Raw genomic sequence first — 27,824 nt, forward strand, 5'->3', positions numbered from 1 at the left:
TCCTTTATTAGTCTGCCTGACTTCAACATGCCACAACAGCCTGTTGTCTAAGGACACCAACTCTGGGGAAACTGAGGAAACAGAAAACTACAACATGTCCATTTATCTATTAGAAAACTAGTTGAAAGGCCAAAACGTCTCACCCACCAGACATAGTGAAACCCCAATTCGAACTGTATAGAACTAAAACTAGATCTTTACTGAAACATAGAAGTGTGTAAACATTTTAAAATTGTAATTGTTAAACACTGGCATAGGTTCTATTACTATTGTTTCTACTTGGGAATATGAATTCTCAATTAGATTACACTGAACGATGCTTTCAGAGATCCTTTCCAAGGTCAGACGAGATCAGGCATTCTCACTGTATCATGCCCACAAGCCACATTTCACTTCACACAACCAAGCGCATTCATTGTATATGAGAGGCTTGCGTGGACAAGGTCGCTGCCTACCATAAGGTCGGCATGACCTTATCGAAAATGTTACTCTTCTTTAGGTGTTTTTTTTTTATTTTGTATATTTTTTGGGGGTCACGTGTAGATCTGCACTTGCCTTCATCCCAACAACACACAGATAGCCATAACAAGGCCCTAAAATAATTCATCATGAGGTAAAATATCACTCAGGCGCCTTATGTATTTATTACTTTTGTGTTCATAGATGTTTGTTATTGGTGCGGACCAATTCATGTGGCTTGTGTATGGGCAGTTGCGTCGGGGTGGCTGGAAGCAGAGTGTACAACTCAGTCTGTAGCGTGTGAGTACCAAATTATACGACTGTTCGCCTCAATGACAAATTGAGGAGAGACACAAGTGCCCTGTTAGCATTAGCCATTACTCGTTCCACCAGAATGCAGTATTAAAGTGTTTTACCTGATGTTTATTGATCAAAGTTCAGGCTATCAATAGCTAAGTAAACAACTTCCGTTATTGGAAGTGAATCGCTTTGTCTTTCAGAATAACAGCATAATACAGGAAGTCATAGATTAACTATATAAATGTTGCTACTGTAACAGCGTTCTTGATATTATTTGCAATTGTACTCATTTGGCTATTGTTATTATTGATCTTGTTTTGGGTTCACTTGCCAATCTGCATTTGGTATGGTTGGCTTTATCTCTAAAAGTGTGAAGCCCCATTATATTGTTTCTTCTTTATTGTTGTTCTTTTTGTTCATATATAAAAGAAAAAGCTCTTATCCACCTCCTGATATTTTGTTTTGCATTCATGATAAGGATGTTTTGTTTTATTCAACTATTTTTTTTTATTTCATGTCAAAATGGAAATTTTATTTTATTCCAGTTCATATGTTGTTGTTTTAAGTCAAAGTTACATTTTGTTTTGAATATTACAGTATTATCGCATCTGGCCTGACCTTTACCTTATTGAAAAACGTATTTGCAACTCTTATAAGATTTGCATTTGAGTACCCTCGTGTCAGACCAGGCACTTACTGTATTAATAAGAATAGCATGAAAATACTTAGCGCATGACATCCATTAAAAGAGCCTCTTGTGAAACTAACAAAGGATGTGCATGTGGCTGAAAGTGGCTGTCACAATCAGCAACAAGAAAACATTAAGTCCAGTTCCAAGAACTGAGTCGTTTTTGTTGTTGTTGTTGCTTTTATGGATACAGAGATTATATTTTAGGTATCACACGCATTACTCTTTCTACATAAAGCATCACAGATGGATATGATCCTATCAGGCTTTAGCCTTTTCCTAGCAGAAACATAAAGGTAAAGTTGCAGTGCACAGTGGCACACCAACAACAGCTTTAATACAGCTGCAATGACACAACCTAGTGTGACACAACAGCCCATTTCATAATCAGCACTGGATGGGGAAAAACTCCCCAGCCATCTGTCAAGTGCAATGCTACCATTCACACACCTTGTGTGTTATCACAGCGCCAGAGAGCAGTCTCTGGTCATTTCTGATTTCGTGTAGGCCTATTCATTGTAAATTGATTACTGACCTAGACTACTGTTATGACCTAGATATTGGAACAATGACCACTATGTGTACAGCAGTTTTGCACCTTAAACAATATATAGTCATTTATACGATATACTGTACTTGATATGGGTTAGCAAGTATGGCATAGCTGTTTAACATGGAGTCATCCGACTAAGTGCCTCAGCAGGGAACAATTTACTCTCTGGCACTACAGTTATGTGCTTATTGAAAAGTTAGTTCAATATTAGCTAAGGATACACTCCAAGACATTCTAATGTCAAGAATAAGATGAATGTGGCTGATATTTCCTGGCATGGATAAAGTCATTCCTTATGGGCATCATTAGCACTTAACACTATATATTATCATTTATCATTGTATATATTTCATTCAATAACAATTGGCTTGGCTTAAACCTAATTCCAAATATATAACAGTATTCATGGGAAGAGTAACAAAAACATGGTCCGAAGCTAAAGAAGTAACCAAATGTGTATTAACAATAACTAAGACTGCGGTGTACGCACAAAGTAGGTCATTTGAGGTTCAGACACGATTAAAAATAATTTGGAAAATGTTACGGTAAGGTCAAATGACATTTTACAAAACCCATTGTGAGTTCATTTTGACACAAGTGCCTAATGTAGGAATTTATGTGAGCCTGTGGGTTTTGTTAATTATTTTTAATTTTAGGACATTCAAAATTGAGAATATTAAAAACCGTTCAATTGGGTTGTGCTCTGTTAGTAAATGGCACCAAGCATCTTTCCTTCCATTTTGTGCTGGGGGGTGGAGTAAAGCATGCTCTATGAGGTCAGTTGTTCATAGTGGTGAAAAACGGAGAAAAAAAATGGAAACGCATGTAGCGTGCCAAAAGCTTGCACTGGAGTGAAATGGAAGTTGAGAGGGAAAAAGAGGGCGGGAACTAGCAGTAAAGGAGCAGGGCACTATTCAAGAGACTCCAGCTTGCTCTATGCTTTGGAAAACTATTGAAACACATAAACCAATATAAAAATATGAGAGAAATGTGTAGTCTGCGTCCACCAAGGAGTGCCAAGATTTAGCCACCCAGTGGCGTGCGTCTCGATGCTGGCTTTTATCCACCAGGAGCTCCAGCTCCGATGTCGGCATGGATAAGCAGCTCAGCTGGCAGTCATTTGCAGCCACTGGATTGAAGGATCTGGGAGGGCAAACCCCCCACCCACCCCCACTAAAAAAAAAAAAAAAAAACCTGCCCAGGCCCCAGCCCATTCCCTCAGTCGGACCTGAGGGAGAAACATTCCTCCATCCCGGAAAAGGGGAGTCACATCTACAGGAGGTCTGGGAATAGAAGAAGGTTAATGAAGAGCAGACTGCCGCTACAGAGGAAGTGTGAGCTGCTGCCTCTCAAATGAAGAAGCAGTGGGTTGAATCAGTTGAACTCCCCACTTGACTGCTCAACTAAATATGCAGCCTAATAAAATGTCGACTGGTATTCATTTACAGAGATAATTGCATTCTGGAAACACTTGTGTGAAAATGAACTCTCCTACAAGCTCCCCCGCCCAACAATGATTTGGGATGGATGCAATGACATGCTCGCAAAAATAGCTAATTTCAATGGTGTCAGTATGGGTTACTAAGGAAGTGCATTAAGCTCCCTGGAGGGAGCACAAAATGACTCTGGTTTAAAGTAGACTATGAGTAATAATTCTAAATCAGCATTCAGTATACACATTTAATCCAGCTCTTCTGCCTTCTTCTTCTGTCTAGTCACCCAAGACATTTTTTTCCATGATATTTGGCAACACCTCAATATCGCAATTTTCGACGCACATGCACAGACGACATGTGCTCCAAAGACAACAAAAGCAGATGTTCTTGCTCTGCACAGAGCTCATAAATACAGATGCAAGCAGCAGCCGTCACAAGCACACAGTAACGGGAATGAATTCCTCAGGTGGAAGGTAGGAGGACCACACAACAACATGCTAGCTGCCAGAACTAGTAGTGTAGTGTAGCCAAATGGCTAGCTTGCTCACAGTTGCTTCAATGGATTATTTTGACACTGCTCTAAGATGAGCAAGTTGCCGTTTGGCATGGCTGCAAACTGGGATGCTGTTCCGTCCAACAGCCTGACAGTCGCTCAGAGGGAGTTTGTAACAAAGTTGACAGGAGCATCATAAAACTTTTAGGTTCAAAAGCTGCGGGGCTTGGTGCCTCCACAAATCACAAGACTGTCATCAAGCCTCCCCAGTTGAATGTTTCTGCATGCGACTGTCGCCCACTTCAACCGCTTTGAAGAACCGTTTCATCTGATTGTAAGATGTATAACTGCAACACCCATATACACTAGCCTGGCTTTAATAAGTGTGATGTACTTGACGAAGGGCACGAGCAGATGTTTAACATTAAATGACTAACACATACAGAAATTGGCAACTAAGTTTTAAACCATAAGGCAATTCTTTTGTGTGCTGATCACCAATTTTCCCCAGCAATCTGCCCCAAAATAGAAATGCTTCAACAATGGCATAGCTACTTAGTATGTCCAAAACTTTAGCGTAATTACCAGATCTATCTACGCTGGAACTTCTAAAGTTGAATGTCCCTGAGGTGGACCACAGTGTGCCGGGACAATATGCCTCTTAAAATGATTCAAAATCTGACCGCGTATTATGTTAACCTCCCACACTGTTTCCACAAAACACATACTAGACCTTCTTCTTTGTTCAATCCAACAAATAATGATCGCTGTATATTTCAAGTAACCCAACCGCACAGTTAGATGAGAAAGACACATCTTACAGTAAAGCTTTTATTCACAACACAAGGCAACAACAGTTGGGCATTATCGGTGCAAAACTTCCTGTAGCTGTTAAAGTCATGCTTTTCAAATAAAAGTTTGCTTCTATTGCACCACACACTCAAAAGACAACATTTGACAGACAAGTGCATTTAATTTGGATGATTCAGAAAAGCTCCATGACCGACATGCTAAAGCAATGAGTCTGAGAGAACGAAGTAGTTGACAGACGACATAACCATGGCACTCTCAATTCAACTTTATTTATCTAGCACTTTCACAACAGCCACACCTCAAACAAAGAGTTGTAGTACACAAAAGGTACAATTTAAAAACGATACAATGATTTTCAGACAAAATCTTATTCTCCAATCAAGTACACCGTAACTGCCATCATGTTGGCACTTCACATTCAGGAGGTGCAGATTTGTGTTCCCTCTTGTTGCAAATGTTTGAAGCTGTTAGTAGATGAAGAGAGGAGCAAGATTGAAGTCTCCAGTAACCAGTATGAGGGCATCGCGATCACCGCAGGCATGTTTGATACAAGCTGAGTTTAAAAGTGAACAATCAACTTTAGTTTTCCTAACAGCCGAGAGTTTGTCCGTTAGTGAGTAAGACTAGGACCCAATCATCACAAAAAATGATAGTTGTCCACTCACCACCGCACATTAGGTGATTTAGCATAACGCCTTGCGATGTAAACTGTGTGAGCCTGTATTGCGTTCTGAAGCTCCTCACAATATGTTGAACCGTATCACTGTTTTTTTAATCCATAAAGATGGATTGTTGCAGGTTGTGACAGAAAGAGGAAAGGGAAGTACGTACGCCGCTTGTGTGTATTTTTGCCACAACCTTTGCCATTTCATTCACAGGTACATATGAAATTATAAATATGGTTAAGTATTATTGTAAAACACTGTGTACTGTATATATTGTATTTCAATTGCTTGGTAGCGTGTGGTGGACGGCTGTGTCTAACTCGTTTCTAACCCAGAAATGGATTTTTCGCCTGTGTGAAAGCTTTTGTGCGGTCCTAATCATATCAATCTATCTATCTCTGTATGTATCTATAACTTCTATATACATATATGTAAAGACTAGTTCAATTTGTCCCATTTATTCATTTATCTTCCTTCACTTTTTAGCACCGACTTTAATCCCTTTCCAGACTTCTTCCGGAGATGCTAAATTCTCCCAGCTCCGCTCAGCTATACCATTGCAACAGTCCTACAACACTTTGACATTCTACGCTCAATGAAAACGGGGCTGTTGCAAACATGCAGCCTGTGAATGCGCTAAACAACAAGCGCCGATACGCTCCTGAAATGAATGCCTCGACCAAAAGCGCTGAAATCAGTCCACAACGGGTTTCCAAATGGCATAATCATGCTAACATGCTTAGCTAAAGGTCATAGCTATGGACCACTAAACACGCCAGATTCAGCCATCCAGCTACAGAGTTTGTGGGCAGACATTCAGGTGATGGAGAAATGCTGCTCGGCGGACATTGAAGCGCTGATGGTAAAGTACAGACTTTTTTATCAACCAAGGGAGTTCAGTGATGTGTTCATACAGTATATATACTGTTTGTTTACATCCCACCACGGCAAACAAGACCATGTGCTTGCTCTCTACATGACATCATAGATAAACACAAGACTGCACATCCAGACGGCGTGTTTGTTGCAACGACACGTTACAGAAAATGGTGAATAGGTTTTTTTTTTTCCCGTGAATGACAGATGATAGGTTCCCTTTGACAACGTGCACATAGGTGAGTTTGAGAATGCCAAAATGTGAATATTTGCAGGGATGGGACCCACAGGACTTGGTGACAAAACCTCCAACTGGCCGAGGATGGTTTTGATTTTGGGGTATTTCAATGCTACTTGAAACACAGATACTGCACAGAAAATGTAATTGAGTGTGCAAAGTGGGCTTCGCTAACAGTATTTAAAGTCATAGCAAACCAATATGGCTCCCTTGTATGCTTCCAGACCTCATTCTGTCTGAATCAAAGCGGCCCTCGTTCTCCCTCCTGTCAAGTCTCAACAACAAACACCAGAACAACAGTCGAGTCGATGTCATTGTCTTCCAGTGCAGAATTATCCAACCACCTCATGTGTGCTCTCAACACCTGCCCTTGAGGATCTAGCTACTTAAAAAAAAAATGCACGCAATCATGTCCAGGAAGCAGGAGGGCCGCGACATGCCACAGGAATGCCCTTCAAACAGGGGGAACAATCCACAACTCACAGATAATGTCGGTACAGTGAGAAGAAACACACCATGATGACATTAAGTGACTCAGAGAGACAATTCAAAGTGAACTGGCACTTTATTTTAACAAAAGCCGCAGACGGGTAAACTATGATGTGGATTATGGGCAAATAAGTGCATAATATGAGTGGACACACACAGGGTGATGGTTAATAAACACAGCTTTATGAGCTCAACCTCATCCAATGACAAAACATTCATACATTCAGAGCCCGCACCCCCCACCCCCCTCACATACACATACACAAGCAGACTAAAAACAAACACACTCCCATTTGAAACTCTCCTATTACTCTTACCAGCCATTCAGCTCCAGCTCCAGCAGGGACTGAGTCTTCTCAGAGTTACACTGCAAACACCACATGCTGGCCGCCACTAGCAAGAGGAGGTCCCCGCGGTCTCAACTGTCCTTATTGATGCCTAGAAGCGTTCTCTAATGGACAAACTCATCTCCAAAGTGCCATCTGCGATTGTTGGTTGAATCGCCACGCGCCGTGCAGTCAGAGCCATCACTTGGTCTGGCAAAAAAAGCTCCCGGTGGAAGGTAGGCAGACATGGTCGGTGCTAAGTGGCAGTCTGTAATCTATGACAGACAAGTGGAGCTTTTTAGGTTAGCTCTTTCTTCCTCTGTGTTCTAGTTGTGCTGGGCTGCAAAGAGTGTTAGGGGGGGGCGGAGGCTTGGACACCGGGGAGTGTGGGTTTTTGCCAGACCCTGAGCGCTATGGAAGAGGGCGGGGTGTGGCGAGGGGGGAAAGGGGGCGGAGGGTTAGTGTAGCTGGGTAGAACGAGAAAGAAGAGGATGGAAAAAAAAACTTGGGTAGAACGAGAAAGCAGAGGATGGAAAAAAAAAAGAATCTTGTGAAACACTCATCCTGAAGGGAAGGGACACAAAAATGACCCCAAGGCAGAGGATGTAAGAAAATCACATTTTTCCGGAGTGTTATCAGCAAATCGAAAACTTAAAAAAAAAAAGGGAACAAATGAATGCAGTGCATAAACAGGAAAGGAGTAGTATGAGGAGATGCTGCGACAAATGTTCTGTTAGCTGATCTTTTAGAGAGTACAGATTGAGAGAGGACTTCTATTAATAGAGGCTCTCAAGGCTGTGGAGTGACGTGAACTAAGAAAAGAACTCGAGTGGTCCGTGTTGGTAAAAAAACGGAGTAAATGACAGATTATAGCATCTTCAACATTTCTTTTTCGTTTATCTTTCACCAATTTCATAGTTTATATTACCCGGCAAAAAAACCACGGCGTATATCTCTGAAAAGATCCCAGTCACTTCCATCCGCCTTCACGCTTGCAGTTGACCCTTCAACAAGACTCTGTTTTGCAGACAGAGTTGAAGACTAATCACCCCTCTGAGAGAGGGAGGTTGGGGTTAACTGCCCTCTGTTGAAGGTATTTTCCATCTAATGACAACAGACACAGGAAACTGGAAGGATACGTTTAAGGATTCGTTTACAGGGGCAGTCTACACTGAAAGATGCCAGTGTTCTTTAACTAGAGGCAGACAGGCAGACACAGCAGGTTAGTCAAAGGAGTCACAAAGATGAACGACGATGATGTGTACTACTGGACAACTTATCTATTTTGGTTTGGGGTCTCGGCCGTGCTAGTGCCTACAGCTGCTAATGCTGAAGCCCCTAAGAGTCGACTTACAGATCTCACTTATCATGCAACCCTTCCGCTCCCACAACAAAAATCTCTTTCCTCCTGAGTGCCGGTAAACAAAACAGACCCATTAGGGAACAAAATCTATTTAAGATGCCGCGTTAGTGGAACGAGTTATCTAATAATGATTTCCAAATATGTGCGTGATGGTAGCGGTCTCAGTGCAGGCGTTGTAATCCTAAAACCACTGGGATCAGCGAGGCAGCAACATTTATTAGTTTGGGAAGCAGATAAGAACCATCAGAGCCTCATTTTGACATTTATAAGCCTTGAGCCTATTATAAATGTTTCAGCAAGGCACACAAGGGTCGGATTAGCAAAATTCTATCTGGAGAGCTCAGATAAAATGATCCAATTTGAAAAAAAAAAAAAAAAAAAATCCAAGGTAAAACTGGTGTATTATATTGTTAATGACAACTCTAGGACCCAATCCAGTGGAATTCTTTGGCTACCTCTGCATCCCGTGTGTTACGATACAGTCTAGTCATCCTGTCTGGTGAAGGACCACTCCATCTCCCGGCTTCAGCCCGCATGCTTCTCCGCTTTGGAGTGAGGTCATTGAAAATTCCAAGCAGAGGCCCTCTCACTGCTCATAAAACACAATTTCTTCAACTCAATACATATGGTCGCTCTGCTTTTCCACTCCTACGCCATCATCCTCCACGAGTTCTAAAGTCCTCCATTCTTTTCTGAGTTAGGCACATTGCACAAGGTCAAAGGAAAACATGGAGGTCAACTATGCATAAACAGATGTCGCGCTATCAGACGAAAGAAAAAAAAAAACAAAGACTTTCCCATTCATTACAAAAAAGACAAAGTAGACAAAAGGACAGCAAATAAAATGACAGAGGAAACAGAGAGCTTCCTGGAAACTTGGGTCACAAGATTTCGGTATGTCGCCCACAGTCTACGTGACCTCATACACCGTTTAACATCATCTGCATTTTCTTCACAGACAGACCTATGCTCAGAAACAAAAAATAAAAGGAAAACTCAGCCCTTGCCTGGTCTGGAAACAATTAGAACGGCCTGATGTCATAGTTTGATACAAAAGCATATACAGACGACTTTGTATAGAAGGGGAAAAAAGATCATTCTTTTTCTTGGAACAGAATTATTTCTTTGCACAAAAAGCATCTGGTAGCAAATATGGTTTATAAATAGACCCTCTAAAAGATGTAATTAAAAGGATGGGTCGTGTCTGCTTAGCATGTTTTGTCAGCAAAGTTTGTGCACATGAGCTGCCTGTGGGACTGATCGAAGCTCATCGATAGATTGTGATGTGATTTCTAAAGCAGGTCAAGTGCATTGTATGAATTTTCTTAGCTTTTGTCTTTGTGTGTTCCTTTCATTTTTCGACTTGTGTTCATGTTTTTTTTTTTTTTTTTTGCCCTATTCCATTTACCCAAGCATCATTTCAGCCAACCAAGAAGATTGATGACGCGTCATCTGAATAGCTCCAAAACACCATCCACCCTTGACTTTATGCATGTTCATTCAGAGATTGAGTGGGTTTGTTCTGGTTTCCTCTCACATTCCAAACACATATGCTAGTCAGGTGAGGTGAAGATATGGAAACAGTTCAAGGACATGTATTCAGACATCCAGTGATCTGTCTTGGGTGTACAAAGCGAACAAAGCACAGTCTGAACATTACAATCCAACCACGTTTGTGTTCTAGTTTTCGCAATCCAGTAAAAATCTGTTTTATGGGAACTCTGGCAAAGCTGTACCCTTGATTGTATGCATATGTGATCTGTCTCACTCTATAAAAGACATATGGAGGTCATGTATGGTGTACTGTTTCCATTATTAGGAGCTGGCACTGTTTGTCCTTTTGAAACAATTTCCTCTCCGTTTGCTTGCTGGCCAGCCAGCAAATGACTCTGAAGCTTATTACTACCCAAAGCCCAGCCCCGACACAGAAACAGCACAATTGTCTGATCTAAAAATATGCCAATGTGAGGTGACCCGATGTGGTAAACACTCTGAGTGAGATTAACAATGCAGTGATGAGGAGCAAGAGAAAGCCTCCACAGAAATAAACTGCTGATGTGAATTTACATCTGCAATTATATGAAATCAGCATGTTCTTGTGTTGTTTCTACAGTAACAATACAAAGTATCTCTTGTGGTTTTTCGGTCAGAGCAGCCTTGTCTGTAAATGTGATAAACACCACAGCGGGTATAAATAACTGAAGTGGTTATAAGAGCCAGGCACTGCCACGGCTGACAGACAAAACAGACAGTCATAGGGGGCCTTCAGGAGTCACAGTGCCACTCATTGGTCAGAAAGTGACACTACAAGCTACTGTCAAGGCACACTTTAGGTCCAGGGGGAGAAGAAATATGCAATGATGTCATTTGGGAGCACTGAGGTCAGGCATGTTTATAATAGCTGCAGGCGGACAGGGTGGCTGGGTTATTCAAAGGAGATCCTGATGTTTTTTTCAGAAGGGAAGATGGGATTCGTATAGGTGTGGGCCTGGGTGGATCTATTTAAGGGCAGTGAGACAATCCCACCTATTTTACTCTGTTTACACAAACCTTGTGTATAACGTGGCTCAGGAATGGTTCAGTCAAGACCACTATTATTCAAAAAAAGGTTCAGCCATCTGGAGCAAATTTATTTGGATGTACGGCTGCTCTGGGAGTTTATGTCCAAGGTGAGGAGTGCAGCATTAGCAAAAAATAAGCAAGAATCAATGAAAGCATACTTGACATTGTTAAACAAAGAAAAGTCAAGTGAGGAAAAATGGAGCTGATGAGTTTGCAATGTAGTGTGCACAGAAAGTGGGCAGCAGTTTAAATGAGACGCCCTAAGTGATATTTGACAATGAAGATAAATAGGGATCAGCTGATCCTATTGAATGTGTGTAGGGGGGAAAGTGGGTCAACAGCCCATGAAAGAACAAGCCGACTGAGCAGCGAGTGCAAGCTGAAAGTGCAAGCCCTTGTTAGGCCTGGAATCCCACAACAGTAACACGTTTGACTATTGTTTTTTTTTTTTTTAATTACTACAAAGCATTTGTTTGTATTCTATGCTTTTGAGGAAATGAAAACCTGGTCAAACAAATATCACAAAACACCATTAAAGAAATACCACATCATTTTAAGTAGACTTTTACATAAATTAGTGTATCCCATTCAAACACACTCAAACCAATAGGGGGGAACCACTATTCTTATTGATAATTTCCTCACTATCTTTAAGGACTCGATTTGAGTTACAACCAGAGCTAGGCATTTTACCCTTTTTTGCTGGTCCGTCCTCCGCCCTCGGTCCGCGACCTGGGTACCCTTCCGTCCTCGTCACTCCGTCCTTATTCATAAAAATGATCGTCTTCCGACCCTGTGCGTCCTCGTCCTTTTAAAGCGCTTCCGTCCTTACATTCTATCGATCCGCCCCCACTGCGCCCCCCAAAAAAACAACAACCTCCGTGTACTCATAAACATTATTTAAAAGATCATTAGCTGGCTAATTTCCTATGCATATCCACTTACCGGCTGGGAGTATATCGTGAGTGGATTGAATTGTTTACAGCTGTTTAACCAAGATAGCATTTAGCTGCAACACAAGACCGTCATGATGTGATGAAGATACCGATGATGATGCCGAATGGAGCAAGCCAGGGGACATCAGAATATTTTAGATTGAGTAATAACGCAATACTATTGCGTTTCATTGCAAACCTTTTGCGTTGTGATGCAAGACGATTTCAGTTTTTATAAAATGATTATTCCAAAATAACGCAAGGATATTTTAAGAGGAAACAAAGACTTCCACTTCCGTATGTATAAATGTACACGCTGGTAGGGATTTTTACGGTCTAACGATGTCCCACACAAGGACGTACTTCGCATGCAAAGGGATAAGGTACAAAATGTTAACAGTTACTTAGCAAAACAAAATTGCTATCCTGGATTACACACACACAAGACAGGCTGGGCGTGTTTCTAAACGGCGTCCTGACTCCTGTGGCATTATCCATGGTATTACATCTTTTACGTGTTGAACCACTAAAGGGCAGAATTTGCATGTGCAATGTGAATACTGGGAAGCACGTGAAAAGCGTTGTGCAGGCAATTAATGAAGGCGGCGAAAAGAACATGCAGTGGTCTTTCTTTTTACAAGAACACAACACAACACTTTGAGTCAGTACTTGACCCGGTTAGGGACCAATAGAGGGACGGACGAAAACCCACTTCCGTCCTTGCTTAGTCTGTCCTTTTTAAAAGACTTCTCATCCTCCGTCCGTCCGTCCATAAAATGGGTGTCCATCCGGGACGGAATGTCCAGCTCTGGTTACAACACTCGGCTGTGGCTCCGAGCTTAGAAAGGGACACTGGGGGATGTATACGTTCTATTTTGTAATCTTATGGGGCAGAAATTGTTCCGTTTTTCAGTCCCTTTGCCCTGGGTCCAGTGGGTTGCCGGTTCAACTATTACTAGAACTACAAAATATGCAAATAAAGACAAGTTGCTGAGAAGCCAGTTCACTTCCACAGTACTGCCGTTGAGCAAGACAGAAAAACTCATTTTCTCTGTGTAATGACATGTTTGACACAAACCCCTCACTCTGATAATTGCTCCTCTTGAGTGCAAAGCATCATGTGATCATTCAATTGATTTTCTTACATATACTTTTTGATCTACAGTAATGTAGTTATTCGGATATATTCTATTCGGTGACATGGCAAACTGGTATTCACCATTTTAGGCACAAATCAGTCCTTATTAACAAAAACAAAAAAACAGTCAATGAATTCTAATCCAAACTGAAATGATGTCTTTTTCCTGTACACAGAGTCGTGGCAACATTCAGTATACTCATTGTGCAGAACCAGCAGCTGTAATACGAACACGATCAAATATAGCATGTGAGTCAGCACAAAAGGATAGAAATATGCACAATGTAGAAAAGATTCAAATACCATGATCCATTCTCAGTTGTTGTCCCAAAGCTCTGTGATGATCTTCGAGCTCCAAAAAAACCCACAAAAAAACCCCCACCATCTGCTCCCCAAAACTAATAGCTCCGTGGTGGCCCATCAACCGTCATATACCTCCAGAAATGACTAAAACCACGCCAATCAGGTCTGTCAGCCATGCTTAATTAATTTGTAGTCACCACCTGTCAGCAGAACTCCAGTCAGAAATAAGCGTACCGTTTCTGCAGTGTGTTCCTGTAAAACTTATATTGTCTTTTGTGTGTGTGTGAGTGTGTGACCGCTCGGCAACGCAATCAATTCAGCCACGAGTTAAGTGACATCAATGAGCTGGGTACATTGACTGGAAGGCTTACAAGGAGAATAATTACTGTTGCAATCAAATCGCATTCACTAGCTGCTGCAACGGGGATCAGATAAACAGCAGATGATGTGAAATGTGTTGTTGCTGCTCATTCAGTGCAAATCCCTCATAAGATTTCATTAGCAGCCAAGTATGAGTAAGTGTTGAGCGCTGACGGCAGCACAAATGCACGACGTGCACATGATATTGACATGGAACATGATAAACTGCATGTCGGCCAATGAGGAATTTATCACTGAGCGGAGGCATACCCATAGTGGAGAGATAGTAATGCTGCTGAGATATTCCACCAGTACCTTCCCCCACGCACTACAGTTTTGCTTCTATCAACTTTTCCTTCGGTCTTGCATCTTTTCGTGGCAAACCCGCCATTGCTTTCGTAGCATCTGAAGCCCACAAAGGAAACACTAAGTAAGTCTAATGAACCTCCCGGCTCGGGTGTCCACACTGGCAAAAGTCGTAGTTTGTGTTGGCACAGCAAATAAAGCCCATTTTTCCCACAGCTGCACCATCACGTCTCTTTAGTCCTTGATCAGGTAGAACATGTGAACCAGGGGAGAAAGTGGAGCTTTACCCAGGGGAACTGACAATATGTCAGATTTACTATCTGGTCAGAACGCACAAATGGCAGTCATCACTTGTAGCCTGTCGCTGTGCGATTCAAGCATCGTAAAGAAACTTTGCTCTCACTTTCTGCTCGTCTAAAAATGAAAGCGCACCATGAATTACATACAAATGAGCTCATTACGATGACAGGAATGAAATCAGTCACTATAAAAAATAGGCTCTAATTTGGAGGGGTTGGACACAAATTGAAAAGGTAAATCAAAGTTGTGAATTGTCGGTTTGATTGCCACTAAATCTCAAATTGAAGGAGCTTTAGGAATTCATTGTTATTTAATCTGCTTAGAAAAACTATGAAACAGTTTAGGGGATGGGAAGACGTGATGAAAAGCCAATAATGAATGACAGCCTCCACGATTACAAGTGATGCTGCCGTAGCAGCAGTTTTTGCTAACTAGACAACAATTTGCTAGTAAAGCAGCAGGAATGGAGGATTTTTGGGGGGGTGTTAGTTGGGGTGGGTGGCGGTTCGAATTCTAAATCTCCATTCCTAGGAAAGGCATCCAAATTTATAGTTGATGAAATTACTAAACAAAATACTAAAGTATTTTTTTTTTAAATGCAATGCTCTATATCCTCCCTGGATGGCTACAATTATTGGTCTGCAATTTCATTTTCTGCTGTCAAGATTTATTTCATATCGGGTCCCATCGCTGGCACAAAAAAAAAACTGAAGATCACTTTACAATTACTGTAAACTGCTGCAATAGCGACTTAATCAGCTGTATTTAAATATTCATTGAACACCGTGGTTGACGGCACCTTTACAAAAGGATGCTAAATGAATGAGGAAATTATTTATGATTCGCAGCTCTACTGTTTATGTCCTCACAAAACGGCTAGTTGGGAGATTGATTTATTATAAAATGGATAATCCCCAAGGTGCCATTCTCATGAGGTATGTTAGAGTGAGGAGGCTGTGCAACTGTGTTAGTTACACCCCTGAACACTCTGTGTCATGCTCAAGGGGACCTCTGCCTTGCCAAGGAAGTGAACCAGCTCCAAACGGTTACAGAATAAATCATCCCAAGTGAAGGGCAGAGTTTAGAAATACCAAAAATAAGAGGAAAGAAATGTCAGTCATGGCAGGAGTTCAATTAATTTCTCAGAGAGCAAAATCAGAAGATAAAGCACTAATCCCACTCCACCTTCTTGAACAGGAACAATACAGGAAGAGGAGGAACTCCTCCTTTTGTCCAGGTCACGAGTTGAGTGCTGAGGAATGGATTCAGACAAATTATTCAAGTCAAGCGAGATATCCTGAGTGTGCAAGTTCCATTCATTCCACCTTTCCACTAGACCGGGTGGGTGCAAGTCAGCAACTCTTGCATTTCAACATATATGCAACGTGGAAGGATGTAAGGGTGAACTTTACAGAATGGTGGAAGACTCCTTTTCTGAATATAAACCTGTTGGTGAGGGGTCACACAGCACCTTGTTTATTTTATTAGCTGCTGGGCTGCTTGAGAAGGGAGCGAGGGCTCGCATGAAAACAAGGAAACACAGGAACAACAACTCGAACCCATCAAGGATCAAGTCCTATGACTATGTCTTTCAATTCAATTGGATGCTTTAAAGTGGAAATCAATCCATACATATTTTTTTCAAGAATATGTTCCCAGCAGGCCCATTAGTTGAAACCCGGCATTGTGATTAATATTTATGAGTGAAGCGGCAAAATCCACCCCTTTTTAGCTATCCTCAGTGGGGCGGCCATTTTGTAACTTCTGTCGACAGAAAATGACATCACAACTGCTCAGGGCTCAGGTAATGACCAATCACGGCTCAGCTTCAGAAACAGGTCAGCCGTGATTGGTCATTACCTGAGCCCTGAGCAGTTGTGATGTCATTTTCTGTCAAAAGAAGTGACAAAATGGCCGCCCCCTGAGATGGCTAAAAACAGGTGGATTTCTCATATTCCACAAACGCAATATTAATCAGAATGCCTCGTTTCAACTAGTGGGTTTGCATAGAACCTATTCTTGAAAAAGAAAATGTTTGGGTTGTCTTCCACTTTAGGTACACGGTGATGACCCGCATCTCATGCACGTGAGCTACCAAGCCTGGTATGGACCAATTGTTGTCATTAAAGGGCTATGGGCTTCAAACGTAGCGCAACACTCTGCTTGGTCCAGCAAAGCTTTCTGTATTATTGACTGGAAATAAAGTCCTGGCTTCTGCTGCGCCATTGATCCGTAGCGCCTTCAGTTACTTATTAGAGCGTCCGCCCTCCCTCAGCCCACAAGATAGTTCCCTCAGGGAATGTGCTTATTGCATTAGAACTGTATTTTAAGATCAATTTCAACAAAGATTAACAATATATTATTGGTGTAAAAAATGAATTGGTTATTCTCAGATTTCCAAGATTAAATATGTATCAGATGTGGAAATGTCTGACAGGATGTTTCTCCCACCTTCACAAAGTGGGACAACGCCAGGCTGCAGAACATCTGCCTTATACTGAACCATCCTAAAAACACCAGCTGTCAGTCAAAAGGTTGTATGGAGTATCATTTGCACCCATGTGACCATCTATGACAGGAGCAAAGGGGTTTCTTTCTTAATGCCGTCCATTTGCCCCAATTTTTCGTACATGAGAAACATTGAAGTTCGAGTCAGGAATACCGCACCTTTGGGGAAAATTCGCAAATTCATGTCAGACAGGAACTTTGTGGTCAAGCTAAGAAAATCCTTTAAAAGTCATTTTGCATAAATCTGCTTGCCTCAAATTTGTTGAAGTTACACATTTGTTAAGTTGCTTTCTTGTCAATAGTTTGAATTAGTAGTGGGACTTGATTTTTTTTTTTAAATTACAACAAACGATCTCTTTTTTTTTTTGCTTCGAAATCTTTATGGCTTTCCTGACAATTACGCGAAAAATGTCTACGGACAATAAAATGTGCATAAAAGTTACTGTAAGCAATTCAAGACACGTTTCTACGACATATCTCCAAATAAGTTTGATTGTTTTACTAGAACCTTTTAACCATTAAAATCGACCAGTACTCATACTGCGCATGTTGCATCCGGCAGCTCACAGGGAACATAGTGAGTCAGCAACCCATTTACATCTTCCTGACAGGATGAGCTATTTGTTCTTGCAGAATGTGCTCACGAGATCGTACGGAGAGGTTTGTCTTTGCATTTAACGGCAGAACCAATTCAGTATTTATTTCAAGGAGTTCTGCATGATTCCATCTCAATGCACTGTCAGTAACGTTCCAATTAAGACTTCTATTTGGTGTACCTACCACATAACCCACATGTCGCAATGTCTAAACTAAAACAAAACCGACTTGAATGTAATGTCAACACAGAAAAGAAAAGAGCCATAGGGGAGGGCATGCATGCAGTCCAGTCAGTCTCACGCTTTTTACATCTAATTGGCTCTAATGACTGCCTCGCTGGGCCCTCCGTTCGGTTGACTCGACTAATGAGAGCGGGTCCACTTGGACCAAGATTTTGGTAAACAATTGGCGCAAACAGATCTGCGGTCATCATGCTACAGTTTTCACTATAAATACAGTATGTCAACAGGATGCTTCACAGGAGGAGGACAATCAGCAGGAATGTGCTGGGGCAAAGTAGGACTTAGAGGGGGAAAAAAATCTGTTCAGAAGAGCTCAGTGATAATGTATCACTGCTAGTCATGAAGTGTAACCGATTGCTCAAGTGCGAAACTTATCTTGTATTTGTACATAAACACGTTACGTCTTACATGTTAAACACGTTCGACGAGATAACGAGTTAGCACGGTACAGGCTGCACCAGCTTCCTGTTTTAACACTACTGTCTGTACTTTACTGTTAGTTTTCAAAGCAGGCCACGGGCTTATGCAGTCTTGGTGTTGTGAATCTTTTTGTCGTACCTATGGCGCAGTGGTTCCTTCACGTGGTGGGCGGGGGATTTGCATGATGAAATCACAGATATAACTCTGTGTAATGTTTGTGAAATACGGAGTGAATGAGGCACAAAAAAAAAAAAAACGCTAAAAGTAGGCTCTTGTAAAAAGGTTTCGGCTACGTTACACTTGTTTACTAAACTTGATAAGTGCAAATGTATGCAGAGGTTCAATACTGATTCAAAATGTGTTTCTGGTTCTGTGGTAAAATGTAAAGCTATTTTCGTCAAGACAATTAAAATGGCAGGAAAGTCAAACGCAAAAATCAGTGCACTCTATTTCACCATATTAGCTTCATGATGATATTTAAAGAGAGGCGTGAACTAGCCGATTATGCATGCACAGCAGTCAGACAACGCAATGAACTGCTTCAGAACCTCCCGCCCCTTGCAAAAAACGCACGCACGCACACACACACACACACGCACGCGCAACCTACCTCTACTCAGCTGTCTCGTGGCTGAACCATACAGTGGTGCAACCTGATCAGGGCCGTGATGACAAATAGCCACCAGTCCGAGACTAGACCAAGGTGACCGTGGTTACAGGAGAGCTACACACACAGTGTGCACCACCGGCAAGCAGCAGTGTTTGACTGCTTTGTACTGCACTAATCAGCACATTCTCCTAAACGTCAATGAAAAGAGGAGTACCCCCACCCCCCACCCCCCCACCGTCGCCCACCCCTCATACAGAGCTCTCACTCTTCATTGTGGCTCAGCTGTTTCTCTCCGAGCTTCATTTCCATTCTTTGAAGCTTCCTGCTCATTTATTCAGCTGCTGCCTTGATTTATGTGCTTTAGCATTGGACACGTCCACACAGAGCCTGCATGCAGCAGCAGCACTGCAAGGTCAACAATTGTGAGTGTGTGTGTTATTTTTCCACGCTCTTCAGTCAGGACACATGGTGCCAACGGGGAGAAATCCGAGCTCTCGACCAGAACCAGAACAGTGAGGCAGACGGAAAACAACACTAGATGTGGTCAGATAACATCAAAGTTGTACAACGCTAACAAAATAAGGTGGATTTAAGTGTGGCATTTCATACTAAAGCCATTTATTGACCAGCTTCAACCAGTCAGGTCCGGTCAGCCGCGCTCGATGAAGAGTTTGATGGCAGATTCCTTTCTGCTAAACGCAACAGCTGTTCTCTGCATTTTCAAGAACCGCTTTTCTGTGAGTGAACACAAATATACATTTAAAACAAGGTCACTCTCGGGAGTAACTATCATAATCATTATGTGAAGATTGAATCTCTAAAATGGCTCTGAGAAGGCTGCGAGAGTTCCTCCCTTTAGCAACCCCCTATCTGCCTAATTTGTCTTTTCTCACAGTCTTGTTCATTTATGTGGCTGTTTAATTTCTTAGTTCTCTGCCCTTGACTTCCTCACGGTGTAAACCTTGAAATCGATTGACCGGATGGGTGGCCATTAGCAGTTAAGACAAGTTTGACGACTAACTTTTGAATCTCTTTTTACGAGCAAGGCAGACTGTTCCCGCGGTGGGAAGCACATTAACATCGGATGTCAACCAAAAGGCAGGCTCAGGAGATTTTCACACCTTGAGGCTGTTCTCTGCCCTGAATCCGCCAACAGATGGTGCTGCTGTACAGTCAATGCAGGACTGGAAGCGTTATTAAGACCAAAACCCCCCAAAATATTTTTCAACAGGGGTGAGCAAACAAGTCCATGTAAAGGCCCGATAACAGCAGGGAAACAAAGGATCCCCACTGACCAAGGACAGCTTCTCTGGCAACTCATTTAAACTGCACGCCGACATGTTTGAGTCCACATGAGGAGTGTTAGTTCGCCTTTCTCACTAATAGCCAATTTCAGCTTTGATCGGCTCTTATTTTGACAGGATCGGTTTAAAAATCCCTGACTATGTTGTACACAAATTGCGCCAAATACTGTGTGAACTACTGATTCATCCTCCGTGGCCAATTGTGGCCTAAGGAAAAAATAATCAGGAGGTATTACACGATGAACATTGGTGGATGACATAATAACAAAATCAATTCCAGATGGAGGACAGCTGAGCGATACAGGCAATATAGGTGTGTTTCTGTGGACGGCCCGGCTTATATTGAAAGCGGGATTGATCACAATTGCATGCACGTGCACAGACCTCAGAGGCCAGTTGTCAAGGCAACAGCTACGGCTGGTCAAAAAGAGGCAAAAAATTTATAAAAAATTCAAAGCATAAAAAGATATGGATGTGGGGGTGCAGGCAAACACACAAGCCTGCACACTGCAATTAGCGAGATCAGGATAAACAATGACGCTTAATGACTGTTTACCAGCCGCCTCCGTCAAGCAGCGGCATATGCCACTTTCCCCTTCTCTCCATCGGGCGTTTTACAAACCTAATTGAACATCCATATTATCACACAGAATGTTTCGTCTTACTCTTATGCTCCAATTATGCAGCCGATTATAATATTTGCATGACACAAGAGTATCATTGTATTCTACGACATTGTCACAGGATAATGAAGGTCCCTAAGGAAGGACCTCTATGTTTCAAAGAGTAAATACGCCATCCTAACCCACGCACACACAGCCACAGACTGAGTTTGAAAAAGCTCAGCTGAGCATAAATTATTCATTAATCAGCGTGTAAGGCGGTGCATTGTGGCAACAAGACCACAGGGGGCAGCATTGCACACATAAGCGCTGCAGTGCAGTAACATGAGCTCATCACTCTTCTCTTCTCCCGCTCCTCCCTCTGTTACTCCCCCCCACCACCACCATCTCACTAACCCCCTTACCCCTCTCCTCCCCTCGCTCGCCATTACATAAGTTAATGCAGCACACACCCTCATTTTTCTGCAGGCAGGCGCTGTGAGGAGATGCAAGGGAATACAGTGTTGCCATTAAAAGTCAAATGAGAGCCCAAAGAGCCACAAAAATAACCTCTGGCTTGAGATTCCCACTGTGTTTTTCGCCACATGCTAACCCCCAACCCCCACCCCAAAAATAACAAGCAAAAAAACTGAGCATATTTAGAAATCTATGACTATTTTTGCCACTAATTTTCATTGCCTGGTGTGCAGTGGTGATTTCTGGGATACGCAATACGAGTGCCTGGATTGGGCGGCACAACACGACCGGAAATTTAATTGAAAAAATTGCAATGTGAAATGGCATTACACGGCTACGTGCGTCCTCGCACATGATGCCGCTGAAGTCTGTCTCTAGGGTGCATCTTTCTTGAGCATTACAGTAAACAAACCGGCATCCTCCGATGATTAGCATTTCAAACAGAGTCAGGCCTAAAGAGAGCAGTGTAGATACTGCAGTAGGGCTCCTGAAGAAAGCAAGCCTGCAGTAGTAGGAGACTGTCTGTTGGTTCACAAGCTGGCCAAACATGGTCATTATCACTTTTCAGCTAAAAAAAAAAAAAAAAAAAAAAGGAAACTGGCAACTGAACTGGCAAACACTTTGCACACAGACAACAAACGAGACTCTATTGGTTTGGACGGAATTGTTATACAATCATAGTTGTACTTGGGTACGCTTATTTACGAGCCAAATATTTCTAGACATTGCCAACGCTTGGAAAATAAAACATGCTTTGATGTGCCCTAACTGTAGAAGGAAAGGAAACGCATGGAAACAGCCAGAGGATTCTCAGTATATACTTATTTTCCACCAGATAAGTTGCATGAGTGCATACAAGCATTAAAGTAAGTAATGTTCCTCTCTTTATACCAACGGTGGGTTTTCTAACCACTGTGGTTTCCTCAACACATAAACACTATAATTCGACAGAAACATTACCATCCATTTCAATCCGCACCAATTCCCCAAGCGCAATGCAAATTCAACTCAAGAACCGCCATTCCGGCCACTTCACGTCACAATCACGCTGATATTTCTGACCAGGAGACGGCTTCCAACCGAGACATGTCTAATCTTTTCCACCACGGAGAGTATTTTTCACTCACCACAGTGGAACTGGAGGCTCGCGTTGGCAGATCACTGCATTTCCATTACAAGTAGTTCCTCTTCATAACCCCCCGCCCTTCCCTCCTTCCCAAAATGTCTGTTTGAGTCAGAGCAACAAAGCAAAAGATCAACGACCTCGCCGCCTGCTCTCGTTGATCAACTACTCCCCGGTATTAATGTCCCTGGAGGTCTGTCTTGTAAGCCATTTACCGATGAAGCAGTGCTGAGTCAGTTTAACATTCCAGGCCCTTCACAAGAGACTTTACTTCACATGCTGCTTTACTTCGCTGTCCCCTGATATGTTCACTGCGAGATAAGGTGGCGTTGGTGTCGCCGGCTCGAGAGCCACACAATAAATAAGTAATGCTTGCTGGCACACTAGAATAAGAAACGTATCGGATGTAACATGGTTTCTATGGAGTCCCGTCTGGGTCAAAAGTAACACTGTCTTATTTTTAGCAAGTGTGCTTACACACTGTTGGAAGGCGAAACATCCGAAAGGCATCTTCTCATTCGGTGGCATGAAAAATTGTGTCCCAACTTCACTCCTTTAAACTTGCTAAAATTGTAGCGTCATTTTAAAGCACTACGCTACACTCGAAAAACAGTTGGATTAAAAATAACACAATTCTGGGTCGAAAATTGACTGCCCCACTACTTGGGTCAATTCAACCCAACTATCAGATAATGGGTCGTTTTGTACAAAACAACGCAAGAAGGTGGGTCGAATTGACCCGATTAGTGGATCAGTCCATTTTTGACCCAAAATTGTGTCATTTTTAACCCAACTGTTTTTAGAGTGTACCCACAATCCTGTGGGACGACTCGACAGCAGCATCCGTGATTGGTGGGGATACTGTACTATGGGAACGTGAATATAGGTATGTTTGTGCATGATTGTTCTTCTGTATTTAATAATTATAATAATTATTATGTTGTCAAGGATTCATGATGCAGAGAGCTCATGATCGCAAAATCATCGACCTCATCTGTCACTACCTTGAACCACCTCCACCTTATATGGTAAATTAAGAACAGTGACCTCCACCCCATGGCTCAGTGTACCATTATTGCTGCTGGATTATTGTGCAACACTGAAAACAGTGTTTGCTGGAATTTAATATCCCCTTTACTATAAGCAAAAACAATAAGGTCATAAGAAGATTAGCCCAACTAAGACGAGCATGTTACAATTCCCTGCAGACTCATTTATTAGAAGAAATTTGAATGCACGAGAAAAACAAACAAGACATTGTACCTAATATTACAGTAGATAAATTGGACACAGATTTGGCATAATTCTGTATAACTGGATTAGAGAGAACATTCATGCTCAACATTCAATGTGAAGCAAAGATCACGGTAAACAAAACAAAAAAAGACTTGAGGCTCATGGCAAATGATTTTTCTTGATGTCTTTAATTAGGTAAACTGTCAAAAGACCAAGACATTTTCCTGTATATATTTATAAGATGTGATAATATATATTTCCACATCGAAAAGCAAAATGTTTTGAGTTGAGCATGCACAGGACATGTTATTTGATCCGTCACTTCAGAAATATCCGTCCCGACTGCTGCGGTCAGTCAGAAAACAAACAGCACTCATGATGCAGAGCGTCCACACGCCACACGGTCTCTCCTACCTTATAGTTCGGCTGGCAAGGCAGTACTTCCACATCGCATTCCACACGGCAGTGACATCACTGGAGACCTCAGACATGCCCGAAAAAAATGTGCATGGCCCAGCGTTTCGAAAAACTGGCTACTAAAGAATTGACCAGCGGAAATCTAGCCTGCGTTCACTCCCTCGCACCGCAAATTGCAGACCTCATCCTTCACTTTCCGTGCAAAATCCTGCAGGGATTCATTCCATCTCTGCTTAAAGTCTCAAAGCTGCAGCCCCACTTCAAGTTGCTGCCCTGACCAGCTGATGCCGGATGACCAAGTAAGGTAAAGGCCCCGTATGTATAGCAGAAGACAAATGATCCCTCTTCTGAACAAAAGCTCTCCACCCACCACAACTTTTTCAGCTCTGTGCAGTTCCGCTTCTTTTTTGTTCCTTCTAAGCCTGTGCAGAGCAACTTCTCTTCTCAACACTCCCATGTATGCCCCCTGACAGTGATGGGCTGGGTCTCTGCTGTTAGTTTAAACCAGAGAATGAGAGGGAAACAGAGAGATAGAGATACGGCCCTAGTAATAGTTGGGCTCGTGTCCAACAATCACAAGACTCGCAATGGGAAGGCCGCACTTGGGGGGAGGGTGAAGGCCAGTTCAGCATCTGGGAGAGGCTGTTTGGAGTAATAATACATATTTGAATCGAAACAACACATGCTCGGATATAATATGACGACATGCAAGCGAGGTTTGAGAGATGTAATGAGTTACACCCCCATGATCGGAATATTCCAATGAATTTGGGCACTCACATGTTTTTGGGAGCGTGCCGAAAAAAATACCACTGAATCACAGACACGTCAGCCCATGCAGCTGTGAATAGACTTCTTGAAGTACATCTGTCCGCCCATCCACTCGGCCGCATATCCACAGGGAACTGGGCGGAGTGCACCCTTGGCAGATGACCAGCCAATCACTATAGATATACACTGGCTATGTTTAAGAAAAACAGCTTTAACCAGATCATTGAATTAATAATATATTTACACGATGATGTTTACACAAGTTGCTTTAAAGAGGAAGTCAACCCAAACATGTTTTTCAAGAATATGTTCTATGGAAGTTCACTCGCTGAAACAAGGCATTCTGATAAATATTGCGTTTGTGGAATAAGAGTTAATCCACTCATTTTTAGCCGTCTCTGGGGGCGGCCATTTTGTCACTTATGTCGACTGAAAATGACATCCCAACTGCTCAGGGCTCAGGTAAGGACCAATCACGGCTCAGCTTCATAAAACAGGTCAGCCGTCAGTCGACAGAAGCGACAAAATGGCCGCCCTCTGAGATGGCTAAAAAGAGCTGGATTTTGCTTCGTAACTCATATTCCACAAACGCAATATTAATCAGAATGCCGCATTTCAACTAGTGGGCCTGCTAGGAAAGTATTCTTGAAAAAATCTGTTTGGGTTGATTTCATCTTTAAGAATGTTTGATTCATAATCTTGTACATGTGACACATCACAGTGTGAATGTCCCGACATGCACTCAATGTATTTGTAGGTCGTACATTCCCTCACTGACATGACCACAATCTGAATGTAGTTTTCCTAGGCATCATGCAAACTACACTGTAGAACTTAAGCAAGAAAGCAACCAGGTTGTATTAATAAAATGAGCTACCAGGTTGTATTAATAAGATGAGCTCAAATTAAACTATTAAGCCATTCAAATAAAACCATGTTCGGTGTTCAGGGCGCAAAAACTTTCTGCTGAGTGTAAGGAAAACATGACAGGTTTAGCTAAAAACAGAAAAACTGTCATTGTGAGGACTTGTTTGCAACAATAGTGATTTACTGTTATGTTACCCCTGACACCTGAACACAAAAAATATGAAGTACATAGACCATTACGTCAGATTTTAAGTGACAAAATTGGAACTTGATTTAAAATGTCACAAAGAAACAACTCCCATTCGTACTACGTAAACCATTATATAAATGCACCATAAATCCAATTTATCCCATGAATTCCCCCTGTGCTGTGTTTCTACCTCAGCTCAGAAAAATGTGCTTTTTGTTTTTTTTTTCTTTTAAATCATCATGTCTTGCACCGGCGGTGGTCGACTGGTTAGCACGTCCGCCTCACAGTTCAGAGGTCGTGGGTGGGTTCGATCCCGGCCACAGCCTCCCTGTGTGGGGTTTGCATGTTCTCCCCGTGCCTGCGTGGGTTTTCTCCGGGTACTCCGGTTTCCTCCCACATTTCAAAAACATGCTTGGTAGGTTAATTGTCATGTCATGTCATCTTCCAAACCGCTTATCCTATATAGGGTCGCGGGGAGTTGCTGGAGCCTATCCCAGCCGTCAATGGGCGAAGGCAGACTACACCCCGAACTGGTCGCCAGCCAGTCGCAGGGCACACATAGACACTGTCACTGAGCGGGAATCGATCCCACGCTGCCCGCACACAACTCAGGCGTGTGTACCACTACACTATCAGCGGACGTAGGTTAATTGGACACTCTAAATTGCACCTAGGTGTGATTGTGAGTGCGGATGTTTGTTTATCTCTTGTGTGCCCTGCGATTGGCTGGCAAGCAATTCGGGGGTGTCCCCCGCCTACTGCCCGAGGACTGCTGGGATAGGCTCCAGCACGCCCCGCGACCCTTGTGAGGATAAGCGGTATCGATAATGGATGGATGGATGTCTTGCACTGTCAGACCTTTTCTCCAAACATACTTAAAGTGGAAGTCAACGCAAACATATTTTTTTCAAGAATATGTTCTATGCAAGCCCACTAGTTGAAACATGGCATTCTGATAAATATTGCATTTGTGGAATAAGTGTTAATCCACTCGTTTTTAGCCATTACAGTGGGCGGCCATTTTGTCCCTTCTGTCGACTGAAAATGACATCACAACTGCTCACAACAACCAATCACGGCTCAGATTCAGAAAACAGGTCAGCTCTGATTGGTCGTTGTGAGCAGTTGTGATGTCATTTTCAGTCGACAGAAGACAAAATGACTGCCCCCAGAGATGGCTAAAAACAAGTGCATTTCGCTGCTTAACTTATATTCCACAAACGCAAAATTAATCAGAATGCCGTGTTTCAACTAGTGGGCCTGCTGAGAACATATTGAAAAAAATATATTTGGGTTGACTTCCACATTAACACCCAAAAAACAAAAAAACACTAACAGCATCAAAAATTGGGGGGAAGGGGGAAGAACATGCACAGGTCAGACGCTATCAAGCACTTAGCAATTGACATACAACATGGTTAAACTTAGATGTTTATGTCTGCCTATAATGTGACACAGATCAGAATAAATGACATTTTAAGGAAAAAGAAGATAAATCAGCCAACAAATAGCCATGTTTATATCTGTAGTTGCAAAACTGTAATACGACTGAAGCTGAATTGAGACACGGAGGGAGAAAATGCTGACCACACTATAAGAACTGCAGGCCATCTCCCAGCTGAGAGGATGGATGGCCCCTGTGCTATCCATCTATTTTCTAAATGCTTATCCTCATTAGGGTTGCTGGAGAGCTTGAGCTGACTTGGGCAAGAGCAGGTCACTAATAGACAAACAATCATTCACACTCACATTCACACCAAAGGACAATTGAGAGTCTTCATTTAACTTAACATGCATTATTCTTTGAAATGTGGGAGCAAGCCAGAGTGACCGTACACCAGGGATGGGCAATTTAAA

At 42.4% G+C, this 27,824-nt stretch overlaps 1 protein-coding gene across 10 annotated transcripts in view; it reads right to left on the reverse strand.

Moving 5' to 3' along the window:
• The window catches only part of LOC147153061 (IQ motif and SEC7 domain-containing protein 1-like), a 111,226-nt gene that overhangs the window by 20,363 nt on the left and 63,039 nt on the right, over positions 1-27,824 (reverse strand). Inside the window, exon 1 of one of the 10 annotated variants that reach the window (XM_086023359.1) lies at positions 24,137-24,575. The exons of 8 other annotated variants lie outside the window; for them this stretch is intronic. In XM_086023359.1, coding sequence (XP_085879485.1) covers positions 24,137-24,213 — 77 coding nt within the window. In that variant the 5' untranslated portion in view covers positions 24,214-24,575. Of the gene's footprint in view, positions 1-7,327; positions 7,676-24,136; positions 24,576-27,824 lie in introns of those variants that run through there. One more of the 10 variants, XM_086023368.1, reaches the window with a different exon arrangement.

Source organism: Filicampus tigris, chromosome 1 (genome assembly GCF_054856515.1).
Source record: "Filicampus tigris isolate MCC_2025a chromosome 1, RoL_Ftig_1.0, whole genome shotgun sequence".
Lineage (NCBI taxonomy): Eukaryota > Metazoa > Chordata > Actinopteri > Syngnathiformes > Syngnathidae > Filicampus > Filicampus tigris.